At 36.6% G+C, this 23,913-nt stretch overlaps 1 protein-coding gene and 1 pseudogene across 2 annotated transcripts in view; one reads left to right on the top strand and one right to left on the bottom strand.

Moving 5' to 3' along the window:
* Window positions 1–18,120, top strand: part of NME5 (NME/NM23 family member 5) — a 37,414-nt gene extending 19,294 nt beyond the window's left edge. Inside the window, exons 4-5 of one of the 2 annotated variants that reach the window (XM_055554740.1) lie at window positions 2,846–2,959; window positions 17,769–18,116. In XM_055554740.1, the coding sequence (XP_055410715.1) occupies window positions 2,846–2,959; window positions 17,769–17,843 (189 nt within the window). In that variant the 3' untranslated portion in view covers window positions 17,844–18,116. Of the gene's footprint in view, window positions 1–2,845; window positions 2,960–17,768 lie in introns of both variants that reach the window. The other variant, XM_055554749.1, reaches the window with a different exon arrangement.
* Window positions 18,121–18,496: 376 nt separating this feature from the next.
* Window positions 18,497–22,659, bottom strand: LOC129629480 (high mobility group protein B1-like; annotated as a pseudogene).
* Between the last annotated feature and the right edge of the window lie 1,254 nt (window positions 22,660–23,913).

Here is a 23,913-nt window from a genome sequence, read left to right as displayed (position 1 = left end):
TGGACACAGCTTTAGCAGCTTAGCACAGCACAGCACAGTCAAACTGTGAAAGTGTTAGTGGCTCAGTTGTGTCCGACTCTTTGCGATCCCATGGGCTGTAGCCTGCCAAGCTCCTTTGTCCGTGGAATTCTCTAGGCAAGAATACTGGAGTAGGTAGCCATTCCCTTCTCCAGGGGATCTTCCCAACCCGGGGATCAAACGCAGGTCTCCTGCATTGTAAGTGGATTCTTTACAGCCTAAGCCACCATAGTTGTACCATTTTATACTCCAATGAAAATTGAATGAGAGTGCCTGATGTTTTTTCAAGCTTGGTGGGTTTTTTTTTTACCAATGTAATAGGTGAAAAATGTATCTCATAATTTGTATTTCTTTTGTTATGAGTGAGTTTGAGTATCTTTTATATATGCTGCTTAGAGCCATTTGCATTTCCTTTTCTATGAAATTCCTCATACCCTTAATCCATTTGCCAGGGCTCAGTTGTCTAGTATTTTCTGTATTGTATTGGTACTCTATATGTTTTAAAAAATCAACCTTTTGTTGATTAGTAGATTTTAATAGATTTCTGTAGTTTATCACTGTCTTTTTTGACTATTTTCATGATATATTTTAATTTTTATGTAGCTCTATTTATTGAGCTCTTTTATGGTTTGGGTTTCTGTCATATTTGAAGGTTTTCTGTTTCAAGATCATAAATAACATTCTCTCATGCTGCCTTGTAGTACATTTTTCATGAAGAGTTTTTTTTTTTGTGGACCATTTTTTAAAGTCTTTATTGAATTTGTTATAATGTTGCTTCTTTAAGGGAAAGCTTTCTTAAAAATAATTTTATTCATTTATTTATTTTTGGCTGTACTTGTTCTTCATTGATGCACAAGGGCTTTCTTTAGTTGTGGTGGCCAGGGGCTACTCTCTAGTTGCAGTGCATGGGCTTCTCATTGCAGTGGCTTCTCTTGTTGCAGAGCACAGGCTCTAGGGCGCATGACCTTCAGTAGTTGTGGTTCCTGGGCTCTAGAGCACAGGTTCAACAGTTGTGACACACTTCTTCGTGGACCAGGGATCAAACCCGTGTCTTCTGCATTGTCAGGAGCATATTCTTTACTACTGAGCCACCAGGGACGCCCACTTCTATTTTTTATGTTTGTTTTCTTTTTGTCCACGTGTCATATGGGATCTTAGCTCCCTGACCAGGGATTGAACTCACATCCCTTGCACTGAAAGGCAAAGTCTTAACCAGTGGACTGACAGGAAAGTCCCCTTCTAATACACTGTAATATTATATTTCCTCCCACCCCCCATGGATATGTCTTTGATTGTCTGCAATTTTTTTGTTGTTGTTGTTACAGGAAGTAAGGTAGATGCCACATTTTATTTAATTTTCGATTTGGTTACTCAGTTGACCCAAACCATTTTTTGATGGTTTGTTTTTATTGTAGATTTTTTTTTCTTGTAGATTTAAGATAGTTTGTTGTTTTTATTGTAGATTTTTTTCTTGTAGATTTAAGATAGTTTGTTGTTTTTATTGTAGATTTTTTTTCTTGTAGATTTAAGAATCTGCTGTTAATATATACTAAGTTCTTGTATGCATTTTGTGGGTTTATTTCTATTTTGGTGAGTTGGTTTATTTCATTTATCTATGTCTGTTCATTTGTAAGTACCATACTGCTTTAAGTATTATAGGTTTGTAATATATTTCAAAATCAGATAGTTCTAAACCTTTCTATTACTCTTCTTTTTCAGAATTTTATTGATTTTTTTTGCATTATTATTTCTAATACAAATATTTTCAGTCACAATACATACTGTCATATTGCTTCCTTAAAGGGCAATCCCAAGGTACACTGTGATTACCAATGTATAATTTTCATTTCACTTCATCCATATAAGTCTTAGATGTAAGTTAAAAACACTGGGGTGTGAATCGGACTGACTTGATAAGAGACAAAATAAATGAAAGATGAGAATTCAATTGCTTTAACTTTATATATATATATATATATATATATATATATATATATATATATATGTATATGTATGTATGCTGGTAAAGTTAAACATTTCCCCCTATGTTTAATTGTATTTCCTCCTTTGTGAATTATCTATTTTTCTTTAGATCCACTTATCTGTTGGAGTTTTGTAAGAATTCCTTTTTCCATTACTGAATTATAACTAATCTACAATACTGTGTTAGTTCCAGGTGCATGACATAGTAATTTGATACTTCTTTATATTGCAAAATGATCAATATGATAAATCTAGTTGTCATCTGTCACCATAAAATTTATTGTATTGTTATTATTATTTACTATATTCCCCATTCTCCTGTACATTTAATTCCTGTGACTTGTTTATTTTGTACCTGGAAGTTTGTACCTCTTAATATCCCTTACCGCTTTTACTCATTCCCAACCTGCCTTCCCTCTGGCAACTGCCTATTTGTTTTCTGTATCTGTGACTCTGTTTCTGTTTTGTTTATTCATTTGTTTTAGTATTTATATTCCACTTATAAGTGAAATTATATGGTATTTATCTTTCTCTGACTTATTTCACACAGCACAATACCTTCTAGATTTATCCATGTTGTTGCAAATGGAGAATTTTCTTTTCTATTGAGTAATATTCCAGTATGTATGTGTTTGTGTATGTATATGTCACATCTTTTTAACCCGTTCATCTGTTGACTTAGGTTACTTCCATATCTTGGCTATTGTAAAAATGCTCAGTGAACATAAGGGTGCATATATCTTTTCAAATTAATGTATTTGTTTTCTTCACAAAAATACCAAGAAGCAGAATTGCTGGATCATATGGTAGTTCTGATTTTAATTGTTTTTTTTTTTTTTTTCAGTTCTACCAGGTTATTGCTACAACCCATCTTCCTCCACCCTCATGCACACGTTGTCAGTCATGTAACCCCATGGACTGCAGCCCGCCAAGCTCCTCTGTCCATGGACTTTTCCAGGCAAGAATACTGGAGTGGGTTACCATTTCCTTCTCCTGATTTTAATTTTTTGAGGAGCCTATTACTTTCTTTGCTGGCCATATCAACTTAAATTACAACCAGCAGTGCACGAGGGTTCCCTTTTTTCACATCCTTGCCAACATTTGTTATTTGTGTTTTTTAAAAAATTAATTATTTTTTTTGGTCTTCATTGCTGTTCATGGGCTTTCTCTAGTTGCAGTGAATGGGGGCTACTCTTCATTGCACTACGCAGGCTTCTCGTGGCGGTGGCTTCTTTTATTTTAGAGCATGGACTCTAGGGAGCTCAGTAGCTCAGGGCCTCAATAGTTGCAGCATGTGGGCCCTAGAGAATGGGTTCAGTAGTTGTGACTCATGGGTTCAGTTGCTCCAGGACATGTGTAATCTTCCTGGACCAGGAATTGAATGGATGTCCCCTACATTGGCAGGTGAATTCTTTTTTTCCTCCATTTATTTTTGTTTGTTTTGTTTCTTTTCTTTCTTTTTTTTTTTTTTACTGTTATTTTTTCTGTTTTTTTTTTCTCATTTTTTTAAAAATCTTTTTTATTAATTTTTTTCAAACCCTTGTGTCAAGGGCTGATTTTCGATAGATAGCAGCGAGGGAGCTGGTGCTATGTATGAAACCCTGATAGCAGGTGAATTCTTAACCACTGGACCACCAGGCAAGTCCTATTTGTGTTCTTTTTGATGATAGCCATTCTGATTGATGTGAAGTGATAACTCATTGTGGTTTTGATTTGCATTTCCCTGATGGTTAGTGATGTTGTGCCTGTTGGCCATCTGTTTGTCTTCTTTGAAAGAATATCTATTCAGGTTCTCTGCCCATTTTTAAATTCAGTTTTTGTTTTTATGATGTTGAGGTGTATGAGTTCTTTGTATATACTGAATATTAATTTCTTATCAGATACATTGTTTGCAGATATCTTCTCCCATTCAGTAGGCTGCCTTTTCATTTCATTGATAGTTTCCTTCGCTGTGCAAAAGCTTTTTGTTTTATGTGATCTCATTTGGATTTTTTTGCTTTTGCTTCCCTTGCCTGAGGAAGTTAGTTAGTTAGTTAAGTCTCTCAGTCATGTCTGACTCTTTGCAACCCCATGGACTGTAGCCTACCAGGCTCCTCTGTCCATGGGATTTTCCAGGCAATAGTACTGGAGTGGATTGCCATTTCCTTCTCCAGGGGATCTTCCTGACCCAGGGATCGAACCCTGTTCCCACATTGTAGACAGATGCTTAACCATCTGAGCTACCAGGGAAGTCTTGCCTGAGGAAAAATACATCCAAAAATATATTGCTAATAATACAATATTGTGAGTTAACTATATTTCAAGGACTATTTTTAAAAATATATTACTAAGACTGATTTCAAAATTGCATACTGCATGTGTTTTCTTCTAGGAATTTAATGGTTTCCTCTCTGCAGTTAAGTCTTTATCCATCTTTCACTTGTTTTTGTATATAGTGTGAGAGAGTAGTTCAGTTTAATTCTTTTGCATGTAGCTATTTAGTTTTCCTAAAACCATTTATTGAAGAGATTGTCTTTTCCCCACTGTATTTCCTGTCTTCTTTGGCATAAGTTAATTGACCATTTAAATGTGGTTTCATTTCTGGTTCTCTATTCTTTTCTGTTGATCTATGTGTCCGTTTTTATGCCAGTAGCATACTGCTTTGGTTACTATAGCTCTGTAGTATAGTTTAAAATCAGGGCGTGTGATACCTCTAGCTTTGTTCTTGTTTCTCAAGATCATTTTGGCTATTGAATTTCTTTTGTGTTTCCATACAAGTTTTGGAATTATTTGTTCTAGTTCTGTGGAAAATGCTATGGGTATTTTGATAGGGATTGCATTAAATCTTGTGGTTAGTATGGTTATTTTAACAATAGTAATTCTTCTAATTCATGAATGTAACATATTTTTCCATTTGTTTGTGTTTTCAGTTTCATCAGTGTAATAACAGTTTTCTTAGTACAGGTCTTTTACCTCCTTAGTTAGATTTATTCTTAGGTATTTTTTTAATGTAATTGTAAATGTGATTGATTTCTTAATTTCTCTTTTTGTTGATAGTGTATAGAAACAACACCTTTCTGTATTAAATTTGTTCTGTGCAACTTCACTGAGTTTATTAGTTCTAACAGTTTTTTGGTGCTGTCTTTAAGGTTTTCTCTGTATAATATCATGTCATCTGCAAATTGTGACAGTTTTACTTCTTGCTTTCCTGTTCAGATTTCTTTTATTTTTTTAATTAATTAATTTTTTCTGATTGCTGTGGCTAGGACTTTTAACACTATGCTGGGGGGGAGGAGCCAAGATGGCGGAGGAGTAGGACGGGGAGAACACTTTCTCCCCCACAAATTCATCAAAAGAGCATTTAAACGTCGAGTAAATTCCACAAAACAACTTCTGAATGCCGGCAGAGGACATCAGGTACCCAGAAAAGCAACCCAACTCTTCGAAAGGAGGTAGGAAAAAATATAAAAGACAAAAAAAGAGACAAAAGAGGGAGGGACGGAGTTCCGTCCAGGGAAGGGAGTCTTAAAAAGAGAGAAGTTTCCAAACACCAGGAAACCTTCTCACTGCCGAATCTGTGCCGAGCTTTGGAAGCACAGAGGGCAACATAAAAGGGAGAAAAATAAATAAATAAACAATTAGAAATCGCAGATTGTGAGCCCTACGGTAACTCTCCCAGCGGAGAAGCAGCGCAGACGCCTGCACATGGCATTAGCAAGCGGGGTCTGGGCAGGGAAGCGTGGCGCGGGCTCTGTCCTTAGAGTAAGAATCAGCCCGAATGTCCTGAGCACTATCTGAGCGAAATAATTTGGGCTAGCAAACCAGACTGTGGGATATCTACCACGCGAAAAGCCAGCCCTAACCTAAGACACCGCCAGGCCCGTGCACAGAACAAAGGACTGAACAGAGATAGCCGGTTGCAGACCTTCCCCCTCCGGTGACAGGCAGCCAGAGCCGTAAGGGGGCAATCGCAGCCCAAGAGAGACACTATCTATAAAACTGTAAGCAGGCTTCTTTGCTAACTAAAACTTCTTGGGGGTCTGGACGGTCAACATCTGCCTGAGAAGGTGCGCCGGTTTTACACCCAGATAACCGAGTGGCGGGGAGGCGATAAGTCGCAGCATTGGCGCCCGCCAAACACATCACCTGAGCTGCTCGGATCTGGGAAGAGCACAAAACGCAGGCCCAACTGAGTCTGCGCCTCTGAGGACTACTCGAGTGCCTGAACCTGAGTGGCTTGGACCTGGGAGCTCAGCCCAGGGCCAGCCTCTGATTGTTCCCGGCTGAACAACCTAGAGCCCGAGCAGTGTGGGCAGGGAGGCTACCTCGCCGTGAGCGGGGGCAGACCCAGTGTGGCTGAGGCACTGCGAGCGCATGCCAGTGTTATCTGTTTGCAGCATCCCTCCCTCCCTCCCCACAGCGTGGCTGAACAAGTGAGCCTAAATAAAATAAAAAAAATAGTGTCCTCCACCGTCCCCTTTGTGTCAGGGCGGGAACCAGACACTGAAGAGACCAGCAAACAGAAGAAGCTATAACAGAGGGAAACGCCTTGGAAGCTACAGGCCATAGATTAAAACCCTGTGGTTACTACGGACTACATAGGATCTTGAGAAATATAAGTCAGACCAAGGAACTAGCCAAAAATGAACTGAACCCACAATACTCACAACAAAACCAGAGAAAGACCTAGATATATTTTTACTATTTTTACGATCAATCTTTCTTTTTTCTTTTTTTTTCTTTTTTTAAATCTTAAGTCCTCTATTGTCCTTTAATTTTCACTCTTATAACTATTACTTTGCAAAAAAAAAAAAAAGACCCTATTTTTTTTTTTCTTCTTCAGCAAACTTCACATATATATTTTATAATTTTTTGACCGTGTTTTGTTTTGTTTTGTTTTTTTCTTTTTCTTCTTTTCTTTAACATTGTATTTTTGAAATTCCAAACTCTACTCTAGATTTTTAATTTTAGCCTTTTGGTATATGTTATCAATTCTGTACCTATAGTTTTTTTCATAATTTCTATGACTTTTTTTTTCCTTTGTTTCTTTCTCTTCTTCTTTTGTATAACATCGTATATCTGCAATTCCAAACTCTACTCAAGATTTTTAATTTATGCTTTTTGGTATTTGATATCAATTTTGTACCTGTATTTTCTTTATAATTTTTGCGACATTGTTTTTGTTGGTTTGTTTGTTTTATCTCTTTATTTTTCTTCTTCTTTTTTTTAACATTGTATTTTTGAAATTCCAAACTCTACTCTAGATTTTTAACTTTTGCTTTTTGGTATTAGTTATCAATTTTGTACCTGTAGTTTCTTTGTAATTTTTGCGACCTTATTTGTTTTTCTTTGTTCGTTTTTTCTCTCTTTCTTTTCCTTCTTTTCATTAACATCGCATTTTTGAAATTCCAAACTCTACTCTAGATTTTTAATTTGCTTTTATGTATTTGTTACCAATTTTGTACCTTTAAGAACCCAATCTTCAGGACCCATTTTTCACTAGAGAACGAGATTACTGGCTTGACTGCTCTCTCTCCCTTTGGACTCTCCATTTTCTCCACCAGGTCGCCTGTATCTCCTCCCTAACCCCTCTCTACTCTACCCAACTCTGTGAATTTCTGTGTGTTCCAGACAGTGGAGAACACTTAGGGAACTGATTACTGGCTGGATCTGTCTCCCTCCTTTTCATTTCCCCCTTTTATCCTTCTGGCCACCTCTTTCTCCTGCCTCCTTCTTCTCTTCTCTGTATAACTCCGTGAACATCTCTGAGCAGTCCAGTTGTGGAGTGCACATAAGGAAGTGACTACTGGCTAGCCCACTCTCTCCACTATTGATTCCATCTCATATCATTTGGGTCACCTCTAACTCCCTTCTCCCACTTCTCTTCTCCATGTAACGCTGTGAACCTCTCTGAGTGACCCTCACAGTAGAGAAACTTTTCATCTTTAATGTAAATGTTTTATCAATGGTGCTGTATAGAAGGAGAAGTTTTGAAACTACTGTAAAAATAAGACCGATAACTGGAAGTAGGAGGCTTAAGTCCAAACCCTGACTCCAGGGAACTCCTGACTCCAAGGAACATTAATTGACAGGAGCTCATCAACGCCTCCATACCGGCACTGAAACCAAGCACCACACAAGGGCCAACAAGTTCCAGGGAAAGACATACCAAGCAAATTCTCTAGCAACAAAGGAACACAGCCCTGAGCTTCAAGATACAGGCTGCCCAAAGTCACCCCAAAACCATAGACATCTCATGACTCTACTGAACATTTCATTACACTCCAGAGAGAAGAAATACAGCTCCATCCACCAGAACATCGACACAAGCTTCCCTAACCAGGAAACCTTGACAAGCCACCAGTACAAACCCACACACAGTGAGGAAACGCCACAATAAAGAGAACTCCACAAACTGCCAGAATACAGAAAGGACACCCCAAACTCAGCAATTTAAACAAGATGAAGAGACAGAGGAATAGCCAGCAGATAAAGGAACAGGATAAATGCCCAACAAACCAAACAAAAGAGGAAGAGATAGGGAATCTACCTGATAAAGAATTCCGAATAATGATAGTGAAATTGATCCAAAATCTTGAAATTAAAATGGAATCACAGATAAATAGCCTGGAGGCAAGGATTGAGAAGATGGAAGAAAGGTTTAACAAGGACTTAGAAGAAATAAAAAAGAGTCAATATATAATGAATAATGCAATAAATGAAATTAAAAACACTCTGGAGGCAACAAATAGAATAACAGAGGCAGAAGATAGGATTAGTGAATTAGAAGATAGAATGGTAGAAATAAATGAATCAGAGAGGATAAAAGAAAAACGAATTAAAAGAAATGAGGACAATCTCAGAGACCTCCAGGACAATATTAAACGCTACAACATTCGAATCATAGGGGTCCCAGAAGAAGAAGACAAAAAGAAAGACCATGAGAAAATACTTGAGGAGATAATAGTTGAAAACTTCCCTAAAATGGGGAAGGAAATAATCACCCAAGTCCAAGAAACCCAGAGAGTCCCATACAGGATAAACCCAAGGCGAAACACCCCAAGACACATATTAATCAAATTAACAAAGATCAAACACAAAGAACAAATATTAAAAGCAGCAAGGGAAAAACAACAAATAACACACAAGGGAATACCCATAAGGATAACAGCTGATCTTTCAATAGAAACTCTTCAAGCCAGGAGGGAATGGCAAGACATACTTAAAATGATGAAAGAAAATAACCTACAGCCCAGATTATTGTACCCAGCAAGGATCTCATTCAAGTATGAAGGAGAAATCAAAAGCTTTTCAGACAAGCAAAAGCTGAGAGAATTCTGCACCACCAAACCAGCTCTCCAACAAATACTAAAGGATATTCTCTAGACAGGAAACACAAAGACGGTGTATAAATTCGAACCCAAAACAATAAAGTAAATGGCAACGGGATCATACTTATCAGTAATTACCTTAAACGTAAATGGGTTGAATGCCCCAACCAAAAGACAAAGACTGGCTGAATGGATACAAAAACAAGACCCCTACATATGTTGTCTACAAGAGACCCACCTCAAAACAGGGGACACATACAGACTGAAAGTGAAGGGCTGGAAAAAGATTTTCCATGCAAATAGGGACCAAAAGAAAGCAGGAGTAGCAATACTCATATCAGATAAAATAGACTTTAAAACAAAGACTGTGAAAAGAGACAAAGATGGTCACTACATAATGATCAAAGGATCAATCCAAGAAGAAGATATAACAATTATAAATATATATGCACCCAACACGGGAGCACCGCAGTATGTAAGACAAATGCTAACACGTATGAAAGGAGAAATTAACAATAACACAATAATAGTGGGAGACTTTAATACCCCACTCACACCTATGGATAGATCAACTAAACAGAAAATTAACAAGGAAACACAAACTTTAAACAATACAATAGACCAGTTAGACCTAATTGATATCTATAGGACATTTCATCCCAAAACAATGAATTTCACCTTTTTCTCAAGCGCACATGGAACCTTCTCCAGGATAGATCACATCCTGGGCCATAAAGCTAGCCTTGGTAAATTCAAAAAAATAGAAATCATTCCAAGCATCTTTTCTGACCACAATGCAGTAAGATTAGATCTCAATTACAAGAGAAAAACTATTAAAAATGCCAACATATGGAGGCTGAACAACACGCTGCTGAATAACCAACAAATCACAGAAGAAATCAAAAAAGAAATCAAAATTTGCATAGAAACGAATGAAAATGAAAACACAACAACCCAAAACCTGTGGGACACGGTAAAAGCAGTCCTAAGGGGAAAGTTCATAGCAATACAGGCACACCTCAAGAAACAAGAAAAAAGTCAAATAAATAACCTAACTCTACGCCTAAAGCAACTAGAAAAGGAAGAAATGAAGAACCCCAGGGTTAGTAGAAGGAAAGAAATCTTAAAACTTAGAGCAGAAATAAATGCAAAAGAAACAAAAGAGATCATAGCAAAAACCAACAAAACCAAAAGCTGGTTTTTTTGAAAGGATAAATAAAATTGACAAACCATTAGCCAGACTCATCAAGAAATAAAGGGAGAAAAATCAAATCAATAAAATTAGAAATGAAAATGGAGAGATCACAACAGACAACACAGAAATACAAAGGATCATAAGAGAGTACTATCAACAATTATATGCCAATAAAATGGACAACGTGGAAGAAATGGACAAATTCTTAGAAAAGTACAACTTTCCAAAACTCGACCAGGAAGAAATAGAAAATCTTAACAGACCCATCACAAGCACGGAAATTGAAACTGTAATCAAAAATCTTCCAGCAAACAAAAGCCCAGGTCCAGACGGTTTCACAGCTGAATTCTACCAAAAATTTAGAGAAGAGCTAACACCTATCCTGCTCAAACTCTTCCAGAAAATTGCAGAGGATGGTAAACTTCCAAACTCATTCTATGAGGCCACCATCACCCTAATACCAAAACCTGACAAAGATCCCACAAAAAAAGAAAACTACAGGCCAATATCACTGATGAACATAGATGCAAAAATCCTTAACAAAATTCTAGCAATCAGAATCCAACAACACATTAAAAAGATCATACACCATGACCAAGTGGGCTTTATCCCAGGGATGCAAGGATTCTTCAATATCCGCAAGTCAATCAATGTAATACACCACATTAACAAATTGAAAAAGAAAAACCATATGATTATCTCAATAGATGCAGAGAAAGCCTTTGACAAAATTCAACATCCATTTATGATAAAAACTCTCCAGAAAGCAGGAATAGAAGGAACATACCTCAACATAATGAAAGCTATATATGACAAACCCACAGCAAACATTATCCTCAATGGTGAAAAATTGAAAGCATTTCCTCTAAAGTCAGGAACAAGACAAGGGTGCCCACTTTCACCATTACTATTCAACATAGTTTTGGAAGTTTTGGCCACAGCAATCAGAGCAGAAAAAGAAATAAAAGGAATCCAAATTGGAAAAGAAGAAGTAAAGTTCTCACTGTTTGCAGATGACATGATCCTCTACATAGAAAACCCTAAAGACTCCACCAGAAAATTACTAGAAGTAATCAATGACTATAGTAAATTTGCAGGATATAAAATCAACACACAGAAATCCCTTGCATTCCTATACACTGATAATGAGAAAACAGAAAGAGAAATTAAGGAAACAGTTCCATTCATCATTGCAACGGAAAGAATAAAATACTTAGGAATATATCTACCTAAAGAAACTAAAGACCTATATATAGAAAACTATAAAACACTGGTGAAAGAAATCAAAGAGGACACTAACAGATGGAGAAATACACCATGTTCATGGATTGGAAGAATCAATGTAGTGAAAATGAGTATACTACCCAAAGCAATCTATAGATTCAATGCAATCCCTATCAAGCTACCAACAGTATTCTTCACAGAGCTAGAACAAATAATTTCACAATTTGTATGGAAATACAGAAAACCTTGAATAGCCAAAGCGATCTTGAGAAAGAAGAATGGAACTGGAGGAATCAACCTACCTGACTTCAGGCTCTACTACAAAGCCACAGTTATCAAGACAGTATGGTACTGGCACAAAGACAGAAATATAGATCAATGGAACAAAATAGAAAGCCCAGAGATTAATCCACGCACATATGGACACCTTATCTTTGACAAAGGAGGCAAGAATATACAATGGAGAAAAGACAATCTCTTTAACAAGTGGTGCTGGGAAAACTGGTCAACCACTTGTAAAAGAATGAAACTAGAACACTTTCTAACACCATACACAAAAATAAACTCAAAATGGATTAAAGATCTAAACGTAAGACCAGAAACTATACAACTCCTAGAGGAGAACATAGGCAAAACACTCTCTGACATACATCACAGCAGGATCCTCTATGACCCACCTCCCAGAATATTGGAAATCAAAGCAAAAATAAACAAATGGGACCTAATTAACCTGAAAAGCTTCTGCACATCAAAGGAAACTATTAGCAAGGTGAAAAGACAGCCTTCAGAATGGGAGAAGATAATAGCAAATGAAGCAACTGACAAACAACTAATCTCGAGAATATACAAGCAACTCCTACAGCTCAACTCCAGAAAAATAAATGACCCAATCAAAAAATGGGCCAAAGAACTAAATAGACATTTCTCCAAAGAAGACATACAGATGGCTAGCAAACACATGAAAAGATGCTCAACATCACTCATTATCAGAGAAATGCAAATCAAAACCACTATGAGGTACCATTTCACACCAGTCAGAATGGCTGCGATCCAAAAGTCTACAAGTAATAAATGCTGGAGAGGGTGTGGAGAAAAGGGAACCCTCTTCCACTGTTGGTGGGAATGCAAACTAGTACAGCCACTATGGAGAACAGTGTGGAGATTCCTTAAAAAACTGGAAATAGAACTGCCTTATGACCCAGCAATCCCACTGCTGGGCATACACACTGAGGAAACCAGAAGGGAAAGAGACACATGTACCCCAATGTTCATCACAGCACTGTTTATAATAGCCAGGACATGGAAGCAACCTAGATGTCCATCAGCAGATGAATGGATAAGAAAGCTGTGGTACATATACACAATGAAGTATTACTCAGCCATTAAAAAGAATACATTTGAATCAGTTCTAATGAGGTGGATGAAACTGGAGCCTATTATACAGAGTGAAGTAAGCCAGAAAGAAAAACACCAATACAGTATACTAACGCATATATATGGAATTTAGAAAGATGGTAACAATAACCCTGTATACGAGACAGCAAAAGAGACTCTGATGTATAGAACAGTCTTATGGACTCTGAGAGAGAGGGAGAGGGTGGGAAGATTTGGGAGAATGGCATTGAAACATGTAAAATATCATGTACGAAACAAGTTGCCAGTCCAGGTTCGATGCACGATACTGGATGCTTGGGGCTGGTGCACTGGGACGACCCAGAGGGATGGAATGGGGAGGGAGGAGGGAGGAGGGTTCAGGATGGGGAACACATGTATGCCTGTGGCGGATTCATTTTGATATTTGGCAAAACTAATACAATTATGTAAAGTTTAAAAAAATAAAATTAAATTAAAAAAAATAAAAAAACAAACAAACAAAGAAAAAAACACTATGCTGAATAAAAGTGGAAAAAGTGGACATGATGTTACTGTGGGCTAGTCATATATGATCTTTATTATGTTGAGGTATCATCCCTTTATACTCACTTTGCTGAGAATTTTTATTGTAAATGGATGTTGCATTTTGTCAAAAGCTTTTTCTTCATCTGTTAAGATGACTATGATTTTCATACTTGAGAATGTGATGTATTACATTGATTTGCAGAAATTGAACCATCCTTGCAGCCTTGGAATAAGTCCCACTTGATCATGGTGTATGATTCTTTTAATGTATAGAATTCAGTTTTCTTTGAGGATTTTTGCTGCTATGCTTATCAGTGATACTGACCTATAATTTTCTTTTCTGGTGTTGTTTTGTCTAGTTTTGGTGTCAGGGTAATCTTGGCCTCATAGAATGAGCTTGGAAGCATTTTTTTCCTCTTCAGTTTTTTGGAATAGTTTGAGAAGGATAGGTGTAAGAATTCTGTATGTATTGGTTATATCAAGCTTGTTCTATTAGCTGCAAAAATATTTCCCTTTTTGTTTAACTTCTGATTTTGACTTTTACATAATATTCAGTAAGTCAAACCTTAATTTTTTTTCTTATTGTGAGTTTTACTTTATCATCTAAGTTTAGAAAGTTCTATTCCATTGAAGGTTTTGCTAAATATTCACTTTCATTTTCTTCTATTAATAGTTTTTTTCATTTTTAACTTTGCTATGTCTCTGGAATTTACTTTTATATATATCACAAAATGAAGATCTAAATTGATTTTTTTTCTGATCAATTGTTCTTGTACATTGATTTATAAGGCCACATTTGTCACATATAAAATTCTATTTGTGAGCATGTATTCCATTATGTTGAGCTGTATGTTCTGATAACAGTACCACAATAAACAATTGTTTTTAACATTATTTTCAATACTTCTGTATATACTCAACAATTTTTTTGTTTTTTTGGTGGTAAATATAAGATAAACTTTGTCATTTTAACCATTTTCAAGTGTACAGTTCAGTGGCATTAATTATAATCACAGTTTTGTATAGCCATCATGACTACCTATTTCCAAAACTTTTTCATCACCCTAAACAGAAACTCTGTAACCATTAAGCGATAACTCCCCATTATCTCCGTCTGCCACCCTTTAGTAACCTCTAGTCTTTCTGTCTCCATGAATTTGTCTATTCTAGATATTTTACATAAGTTACATATAAGAATTATATTTGTTTTTTTGTGTATCTGACTTATGTCACCTGTCATAATGCTTTTGAAGTTCATGTAGTAGCATGTACTAGAATTTTATCCCTTTTTTAGTTGAATAATATTTGATGATATATATATATTATTTATCCATTCATCTGTTGATAGATACTTAGATTGTTTCTCCCTTCTGGCTATTGTACATAATGTTGCAGTGAACACTGGTGTATTTGTTTGAGTACCTGTTTTCATTTCTTTAAAGTATGTACTTAAGAGTGAATTTTCTGGGTCATATGATCATTCTGAGTTTAACTTACTGAGTAACCACTAAGTTATTTCTCACAGCAGCTGCACCCGTTTACATTCCCACTAGCAATGCATGAGTGTTCCAGTTTCTCCATGTCCTGGCCAACACTTGTTCTTTTCCTTTTTTTTTTTTTTTTAATAATTGTAACCATCTTATTAGATGTGAAATGGCCTGTCATTGTGGCTTTGGTTTGCATTTCCCTAATGACAAATGATGTTGACCCTCTTTTCAAATGTTTACTGGCCATTTGTATATTTTCTTCAGAGAAATGTCTGTTCATATTCATATTCTTTGCTCATTTTTAATTGTTTTTGTGGTTGAATTGCAGGAGTTCTTTATATGTTATAGATTTTAAATATTTATCTGATTTGCAAATATATGTTCCCTTTCTATAGGTTGTCCTTTCACTTTAAAAAATAATAATTTTATTTATTATTTTTGGATCTTCTTTGCTGTGTGGGCTTTTTTCTAGTTGTAGCAAGAGGGGGCTACTCTCTAGTTTCAGTACAAGGGCTTCTCATTACGGTGGCTTATCTTGTCTAGGCACCATGCCCTAGGGTGCTCGGGCTTCAGTAGTTGTGGCACGTGGACTTAGTAATTGCAGTTCCTAGGCTCTGGAGCACAGGCTCAATAGTTGTGGCACACAGGCTTAGTTGTTTCACAGCACGTGGCATCCTCCCAGATCAGGGATCGAACCCGTGTCTCCTGCACTGGCAGGCCGATTCTTCACTTTGAGCCACTAGGGGAAGCCCCATGTCCTTTCACTTTGTTGATAATGTCCTTTGATACATGAAAGTTGTGAATATTTGATAAAGTCTAATTTACCTATTTTTTTTTTTTTGCTTATGCTTATGGTGTCATATCTAAGAATCTGTTGCCAAATTCAAGGTCATAAAGATTTATTCCTTTATTTTCTTCTAAGATTTTAATGAGTTTAACTCTTATATTTATGTTATTGATAAACTTTGAATTAATTTTTTATATTAAGTGATATAGGGGTCAACTTCATTTTTTGCATGTGGAAATCCAGTTTCTAAGTGCCGTATGTTGAGGAGACTGTATCTTCTCCATTGAATGGGCTTGGAACCATTGTCAAAAATCTGTTGGTTATATATATGGGTTTATTTATGACTCTCAATTCTATTCCATTGATCTGTATGTATATCTATATACCTCATTGTCTTGATCACTGTACCTTTATAGAAGATTTTGAAATTGGGAAGAACAAAATTGGAAAATTCTTCAATTTGATTTCTTTCATGACTTTTTTTAGCTATTTGGAGCTCCTTGAAATTCTATATGAATTTAAGGATTGATTTTTCCATTTCTGCAAAAACAGCAGTGGGAAATTTGATGCAAATTGTGTTGAATCTGTAGATCACTATGAGTAGCATTGACATCTTAACATCTTAACATTATTAAATTTTTCTATCCATGAACATGAGATGTCTTATCATTGATTTAGATCTTTTCAGTTTCTTTCAGCAATGTTTTATGATTTTCAGGACACAGGTTGGTTAATTTATCCTAGATATTTTTTCAAGGTTATTATAAATGAAAGTGATTTCTTAAATTTCCTTTTTGAATCATTCATTGTTGATATGTAGAAACACAACTGATTTTCTGTATTGATCTTGTAACCTGCAACTTTGCCATATTCATTTATTGGCTCTAGTAGCTTTCTTAGATTCTTTGGAATTTTTTATACAGGCATACCATGGAGATGTTGCCAGTTAGGTTCCAGACTACGACAGTTAAGCAAGTATTGCAGTAAAGCAAGTAATACAAGTTTTTTGGTTTCCCCATGCATATATAAAAGGGTTACACTATTCTGTAGTCTATTAAGTGTGCAATAATATTATATCTTAAAAAGCACAATGTGTATAACTTAATCTAAAAAAATGTTAACCATCATCTTAGCCTTCAGTGAGTCATGATTTTTTTTGCAGTAAGATCACTGATCATAGACCACTATGCGTGTGTTAAGTCACTTCCATTGTGTCTGACTCTTTGTGACTCCATGGACTGTAGCCCGCCAGGCTCCTTTGTCCTCTTGTCCATGGGATTCTCCAGGCAAGAATACTAGAGTGGGTTGCCATTTCCTCCTCTGGGGGATCTTCCTGACCCAGGGATGGAACCCACATCTCTTATGTCTCCTGCATTGGCAGGTGTGTTCTTTACCACCACTTTACTTGGGAAGCCCTAGACCATTATAAAAAATCTAACAATAATGAAAATGTTTGAAATATTATGAGAATTAGCAGACACAGAGACATGGAGACACAAAGTGAGCGATTGCTCTTGGAAAAATGGTGCTGATAATCTTGCTCAATGCAGAGGGCTCAAAAACCTTCAATTTGTAAAGAAAAAAAAAAAAGCTGTATCTGCAAAGTACAATAAACTGGTGGAGGAATATTATACCTGTATATACAAGGGTCATGTTATCTGTGAACATAGTTTTTACCTTCCTTTCCAATTTGGATCTATGCTTGACAGTATTGCCTAATGTAATACTTATTGTTTCAATTTTTAGTGGTCATTTTCTTATTATTCCTAAAGTGATTTTGGAAACTGTTTTAAATTGATAGAATATATATTGAAGAAAGTATGTGAACATTAATTAACATAAAGATTTTTTTTTCTTTTCCATAGATTTGGCTAGCTGATTGGCTGCTGAAAAATAATCCCAACAAACCTAAACTGTGTCATCATCCTGTTGCAGAATAATCTTATTAAAATAAAACCCTCAAAGAACAAATCATGAGCTGTCTTACTATAAAAGTCATGCTTCTACTTAAGAAAAAAGTAACTCCTAAGGGTTTATGTAACTACATGTGAAATTATTTCTTAAAAATAAATTTTAAAGAGAATATCTATTTTGTGCAGCAGGTAACATTATCTCAGATAAAACATTAGTTTGGGGTATTATTTTTTTCTAATATGAAAATGGTATTAATATGAGAAGCACTTAGAATGTCAATAAAACAATTGCAACTTTTTATTTTTGCAGTTACAAAGTGGTGTTCAGTTAAGAGAACAATAATTCATATGGGATGCATCAGAGACAATTGAAGATGGTAAAACTACCATCCCTATATAAAATTGATATTTGCTGTGCACCAACAAGAACCTACTTTACATTTCTTTGCCAATTTATTAATACAACTCGCATAATACATGAGGCAAAATTAGTATCTATTGAAAATACCACCAGGGCAGGGCTAGCTAAAGACACATTTGGTAGTATGTTAACTATATAGAAAAAGGCACTATACAGTTTATAACCAAGTCTTGTACAGCTTTACAGTTCTTTTTTCTTTAGAAAGAGTTGTGCACAGGGAGGTTGAACGCTTTTAGACAAGCAGGAAACTAGAATCAACTTACTTATTATTATCATCTTCAACTTCCTTCTCTTTCTAATCCTTCTTTTCCGCCTTGATGGCTATCTTTTTTGCTCCATGTTTTTTCTTTATCTTAGCAGCCTTCTTTTCATAAAGGTTCTTGTCATCTGCTGAAATGCTGTTCCATGTTTCTGCCAGTTCCTTTGCAACATTGCCAATGGGTATGCTGGGATATTCTCTTTTGATTTGGAAGAACAGGAGAAAAACTGAAGGCAGCCTTTTGTATGCATTGGGATCCTTGAGCTTCTTTTTTGTTTCTCCTTTAGGAGGAATATAGGTTTTCATTTCTCTGTTATAAAGGCCTTGTCTACCTTTACTATGCCTTCAAAATTTTCTTTTTCAACTGACTTGGTCTTCCATCTCTCTGAGCACTTTTTGGAAAACTCTGAGAAGGTGACTGGGTACTTGTGCTCCTTCTGGCAAGTTTGCCCAAAGAATGCATATGATGGTGCTTTGTGGTCTCTTAGGGCATCCTTTCCCATGTTTAGTTATTTTCCCCCCCTGAGTCTCAAAGTCATCCAACGCCCGTCTGGCTCTCCCTTGCCCTCATGCTGTCTTTATGGAGGTCATTTTGTTGCAATGGCTTTCAATTTAGGATATGATTTTAACAGTGACGTAGTATTAAGTAATAGAAGGCTGATGTAAGATACTGCTTATTATTTTTTAATTTTGAGAAAATGTGGCATTTTAGTTATATTTTCCCTAGCCTATATTCTGTATTTACATGCATAATTAATGCATAGTTCAGAAAGATTAGTTTAAAAAATGTTAAGTATATAAATAATTACAGTTTTCTTTTGCTATCCTATGGGCGTGCCTGATAGCTCAGTTGGTAAAGAATCCACCTGCGATGCAGGAGACCCAAGTTTTATTCTTGGATTGGGAAGATCCACTGGAGAACGGATAGGCTACCCACTCCAGTATTCGTGGGCCTCCCTGGTGGCTCAGCTGGTGAAGAATCTGCCTGCAATGCGGGAGACCTGGGTTTGATCCCTGGGTTGGGAAGATCCCCTGGAGAAGGGAAAAGCTACCCACTCCAGTATTCTGGCCTGGAGAATTCCATAGACTCTACAGACCATGGGGTTGCAGAGTCAGACACGATTGAGCAACTTTCACTTTCTACTATCCAATAGTAGAATGTTCCTATGAAATCTCTCATAAGCAGAAAGAATGTAGATTGAAGACTCAGTTACCTTAGTTAGTTCACATCTTGTTAACTGAAGCACAAAGTAAATTGAGATAAAGCCCAGATGCTCACTGACAGTTAAAAGCTATGCTGGCTTGATGCTGGGATGCTAGTGTAGTTCCTTAGGAAGGAACTTGGTGGTGCTACTCTTGTTGCTCAGTGTGCACACTGCTGAACTCAGTTCAGTTCAGTTCAGTCGCTCAGTTGTGTCCGACTCTTTGTGACCCCATGAACCGCAGCACGCCAGGCCTCCCTGTCCATCACCAACTGCCGGAGTCTACCCAAACCCATGTCCAATGAGTCAGTGATGCCATCCAACCATCTCGTCCTCTGTCGTCCCCTTCTCCTCCTGCCCTCAGTCTTTCCCAGCATCAGTGTCTTTTCAGATGAGTCAGCTCTTTGCATCAGGTGGCCAAAGTATTGAAGTTTCAGCTTCAATATCAGTCCTTCCAATGAACACCTAGGACTGATCTCCTTTAGGATGGACTGGTTGATCTCCTTGCAGTCTAAGGGACTATCAAGAGTCTTCTCCAACACCACAGTTCAAAAGCATCAATTTTCAGCGCTCAGCTTTCTTTATAGTCCAACTCTCACTTCCATACATGACTACTGGAAAACATAACCTTGACTAGACTGACCTTTTTGACAAAGCAATGTCTCTGCTTTTTAATATGCTGTCTAGATTGATCATAACTTTCCTTCCAAGGAGTAAGCGTCTTTTAATTTCATGGCTGCAGTCACCATCTGCAGTGGTTTTGGAGCCCCCCAAAAATAAAGTCAGCTACTGTTTCCACTGTTTCTCCCTCTATTTGCCATGAAGTGATGGGACCAAATGCCATGATCTTAGTTTTCTGAATGTTGAGCTTTAAGCCAACTTTTTCACTCTCTTTCACTTTCATCAAGAGGCCTTTTAGTTCTTCCTCACTATTTGCCATAAGGGTGGTGTCATCTGCATATCTGAGGTTATTGATGTTTCTCCCAGCAGTCTTGATTCCAGCTTGTGCTTCTTCCAGCCCAGTGTTTCTCATGATGTACTCTGCAGATAAGTTAAATAAGCAGGGTGACAATATACAGCCTTGACGTACTCCTTTCCCTATTTAGAACCAGTCTGTTGTTCCATGTCCAGTTCTAACTGTTGCTTCCTGACGAGCATACAGATTTCTCAAGAGGCAGGTCAGGTGGTCTGGTATTCCCATTTCTTGAAGAATTTTCCACAGTTTGTGGTGATCCTCACAGTCAAAGGCTTTGGCATAGTCAAGAAAGCAGAAATAGATGTTTTTCTGGAACTCTCTTGCTTTTTCAATAATCCAGCGGATGTTGGCAATTTGATCTCTGGTTTCTCTGCCTTTTCTAAAACCAGCTTGAACATCTGGAAATTCATGGTTCACGTATTGCTGAAGCCTGGCTTGGAGAATTTTGAGCATTACTTTACTAGCGTTTGAGATGAGTGCAATTGTGCAGTAGTTTGGGCATTCTTTGGCATTGCCTTCCTTTGGGATTGGAATGAAAACTGACCTTTTCCAGTCCTGTGGCCACTGCTGAGTTTTCCAAATTTGCTGGCATATTGAGTGCAGCACTTTCACAGCATCATCTTTCAGGATTTGAAATAGCTCAACTGGAATTCCATCACATCTTCTGAAGATGGCAATGAGGGTGACCAAAGAGATACCTTAACCAAAAGCAGTGAGTAGATCTTGGCTGGATACTGGTTTTAAAAAATCAATAAAAGACCTTTAGGGGACAATTAAGGAGGTTTAGGTTTGGAAATGATAGGTGATGTTAGGAAATAATTGCCAAATTTCAAAGAGTCAAAATTATATGAGCATGAAACGAGTATGTCATTATCTTTAGGTGAATGCATTCTGAAATATTTAGGGGTAAATTGTTTTATATTTGCAACTTATTTTCACATGATTCAGCAAGAGTTATTTTTATACATGTAAAGATAAAGTTAGCAAAATATTAACAATTATTCAGTATAGTTGGTGGGCATCCTAGTATTCTTTTCATTTTTCTGTGCTTTAAAACTAGTCACAAATGAAGTTGAGGGGGAAAGATCTATTATCATCAAAATCTAGTGGTCAGTTTTTCACATTCTTGATAGGGAAACATTCAGATCCTATATAGCTCTTGATTAGATACAAACATGAAACATACTAATCATTTATGATATGTTCTAGCCAGACATGTGTACCTTAAAATTATCTAGCCTTTAGGTCAACCTTCCTTCTTACAGTAGTAGGAAATAATGTGGTCGTCTAAAGAATACCATAAAGAATCAAAAATTTACAAGATTGGATGTTCTGTAGGACAGTGGCCCCGGTCTTTCAACAAATTGGTGTTAGGACAAATGGGACTCTTTTAGATTAACAGAGATGTAAGATCCATAATCAGAATCAACACTTGTTTCTAGATTGAACCCTCATTTAGGCAGACAAGTGGCAAAGGACATTTTTGAGACAACTGGAAGATTTGAATCTAGATTAAGTATTAGATAAAATGAAAATATGTTCAAAAGGTAAAGATTGTTAACTGAAGAAACATATTGCAAACCAATATGTACAGAGTAGTCTCACTTTGATAAAGAAATACATATATGTGCATATGTGTGGATTAAGTTGTAGAAGGATGCCCATTCAAACATTACTGTATAATCTCTGGATGGTGGTAATATACTGTTGTGTTTTTTTTCTTATTTTTGTTTAGCTATATTTAAAATTTTCTACAATGTTCATATTACTGTTTTTGTCATTTTTTAAAAAGGTTTGGAAAGATAAGTGCCTCACTGGTTGCAACATTAATAGGGTTAGCAACACTTCCTTATTAATAGACTATCTTCAAGGTATATGTGCGACCAAGATGCTTTACAAGTTTCGGTCCTGATGTTTATATGAGTTTTGGGACATATTCCTCCTGGAACTGGTATGTCCACTGTATTTCAAAATACCTTTAACATTCTTGTTGGAAAGACAAGCTAAAAATCTTAAAAATACAGATAAATAGTGGATGGCTATATTTTGAACAATGGCCAAGAGCATATAGGAAAAAGCAAATAATTTGTTACAATGAGATTCCAGCTTCAGGAGGTTATTTCCCCCACAAGAGCCTCCTCTTGTACAAAAAAGTGGCTGCATTGTATATGGCAGAAAAATTCTATACTGGAAGCCATCTTCAGTCCCCAGACCTGCCATTTGTTTTGTTTTTTAAGTGGAAGAAAAAAATAGAGAAACTTAATTTGAGACATGTTTTGGGAAAAAACAAATACATACAGGTGGAAAACAATGTAGTTAGCCATAGGATTTTAAAATTTTGGACATGTTTGAGGTCATTATTTCATAGATCAGAACTAGAAAGTGTAACATAGAGTGAATAAGAAAAATGAGAAGACTGCTTTCTGACATAACCTGCGAGGTAATACCAAAGTCCTGTGTACACATTTGTTACTAAGTAATGGTAATTGAAGTAATTTAATGCATTTATCTTGAATGATAGTGTGATATTCTTATTAATCAAAATACACAACTTCATTTAGTTCCTTTCTCTAGGACTCAAAAAGACCATAAAAGCAAGCAAGCAAGCATGCAGTTCTCTTATGACTTGAGATTAAATAGCAGTAGAAGTGCCTCCCCTTACCCTACCCAACCCCTGCTGCCAACACATACACACCCTTCACGGTCTTCTTAAACTTTGCCGAGAAATATGGTACATGTCTAACCTGGGTGTACCTATCTCAGCTTCTAAGTGAAGGGTTTTGAAAAGTAAACTAGAGCTTGGAAAACCCAGGGCAATAGTTTATCTGTCGTAGCTTAAGGGTGACACAGTTCAACTTGATTTGAAAGTATCACGGTTACTTTTATATATATGTGTATATATATGTATGTATGTATGTATATGTGTATATATATATATATGTGTGTGTGTGTGTATATATATATAATTTTGGGCTTCCCTGGTGGCTTAGCTAGTTAGGAAGCTGCATGCAGTGTGGGAGACCCAGTTTTGATCCCTAGGTCAGGAAGATCCCTGGAGAAGGGAGTGGCTATCCATTCAGGTATTCTTGCCTGGAGAATTGCATGGACAGAGGAGCCTGGTGGGCTACACAGTCCATGGGGTCGCAAAGAGTTGGGCGCAACATTTTCATTTTTAATATATACTTTTCTTTCTTTATGACTGTGCTGGGTCTTTATTGCTTTGCTTGGGCTTTCTCTCT

The sequence above is a fragment of the Bubalus kerabau genome, chromosome 1, assembly GCF_029407905.1.
Source record: "Bubalus kerabau isolate K-KA32 ecotype Philippines breed swamp buffalo chromosome 1, PCC_UOA_SB_1v2, whole genome shotgun sequence".
NCBI lineage: Eukaryota > Metazoa > Chordata > Mammalia > Artiodactyla > Bovidae > Bubalus > Bubalus kerabau.
This window is presented reverse-complemented; position numbering and strand designations above follow the sequence as displayed.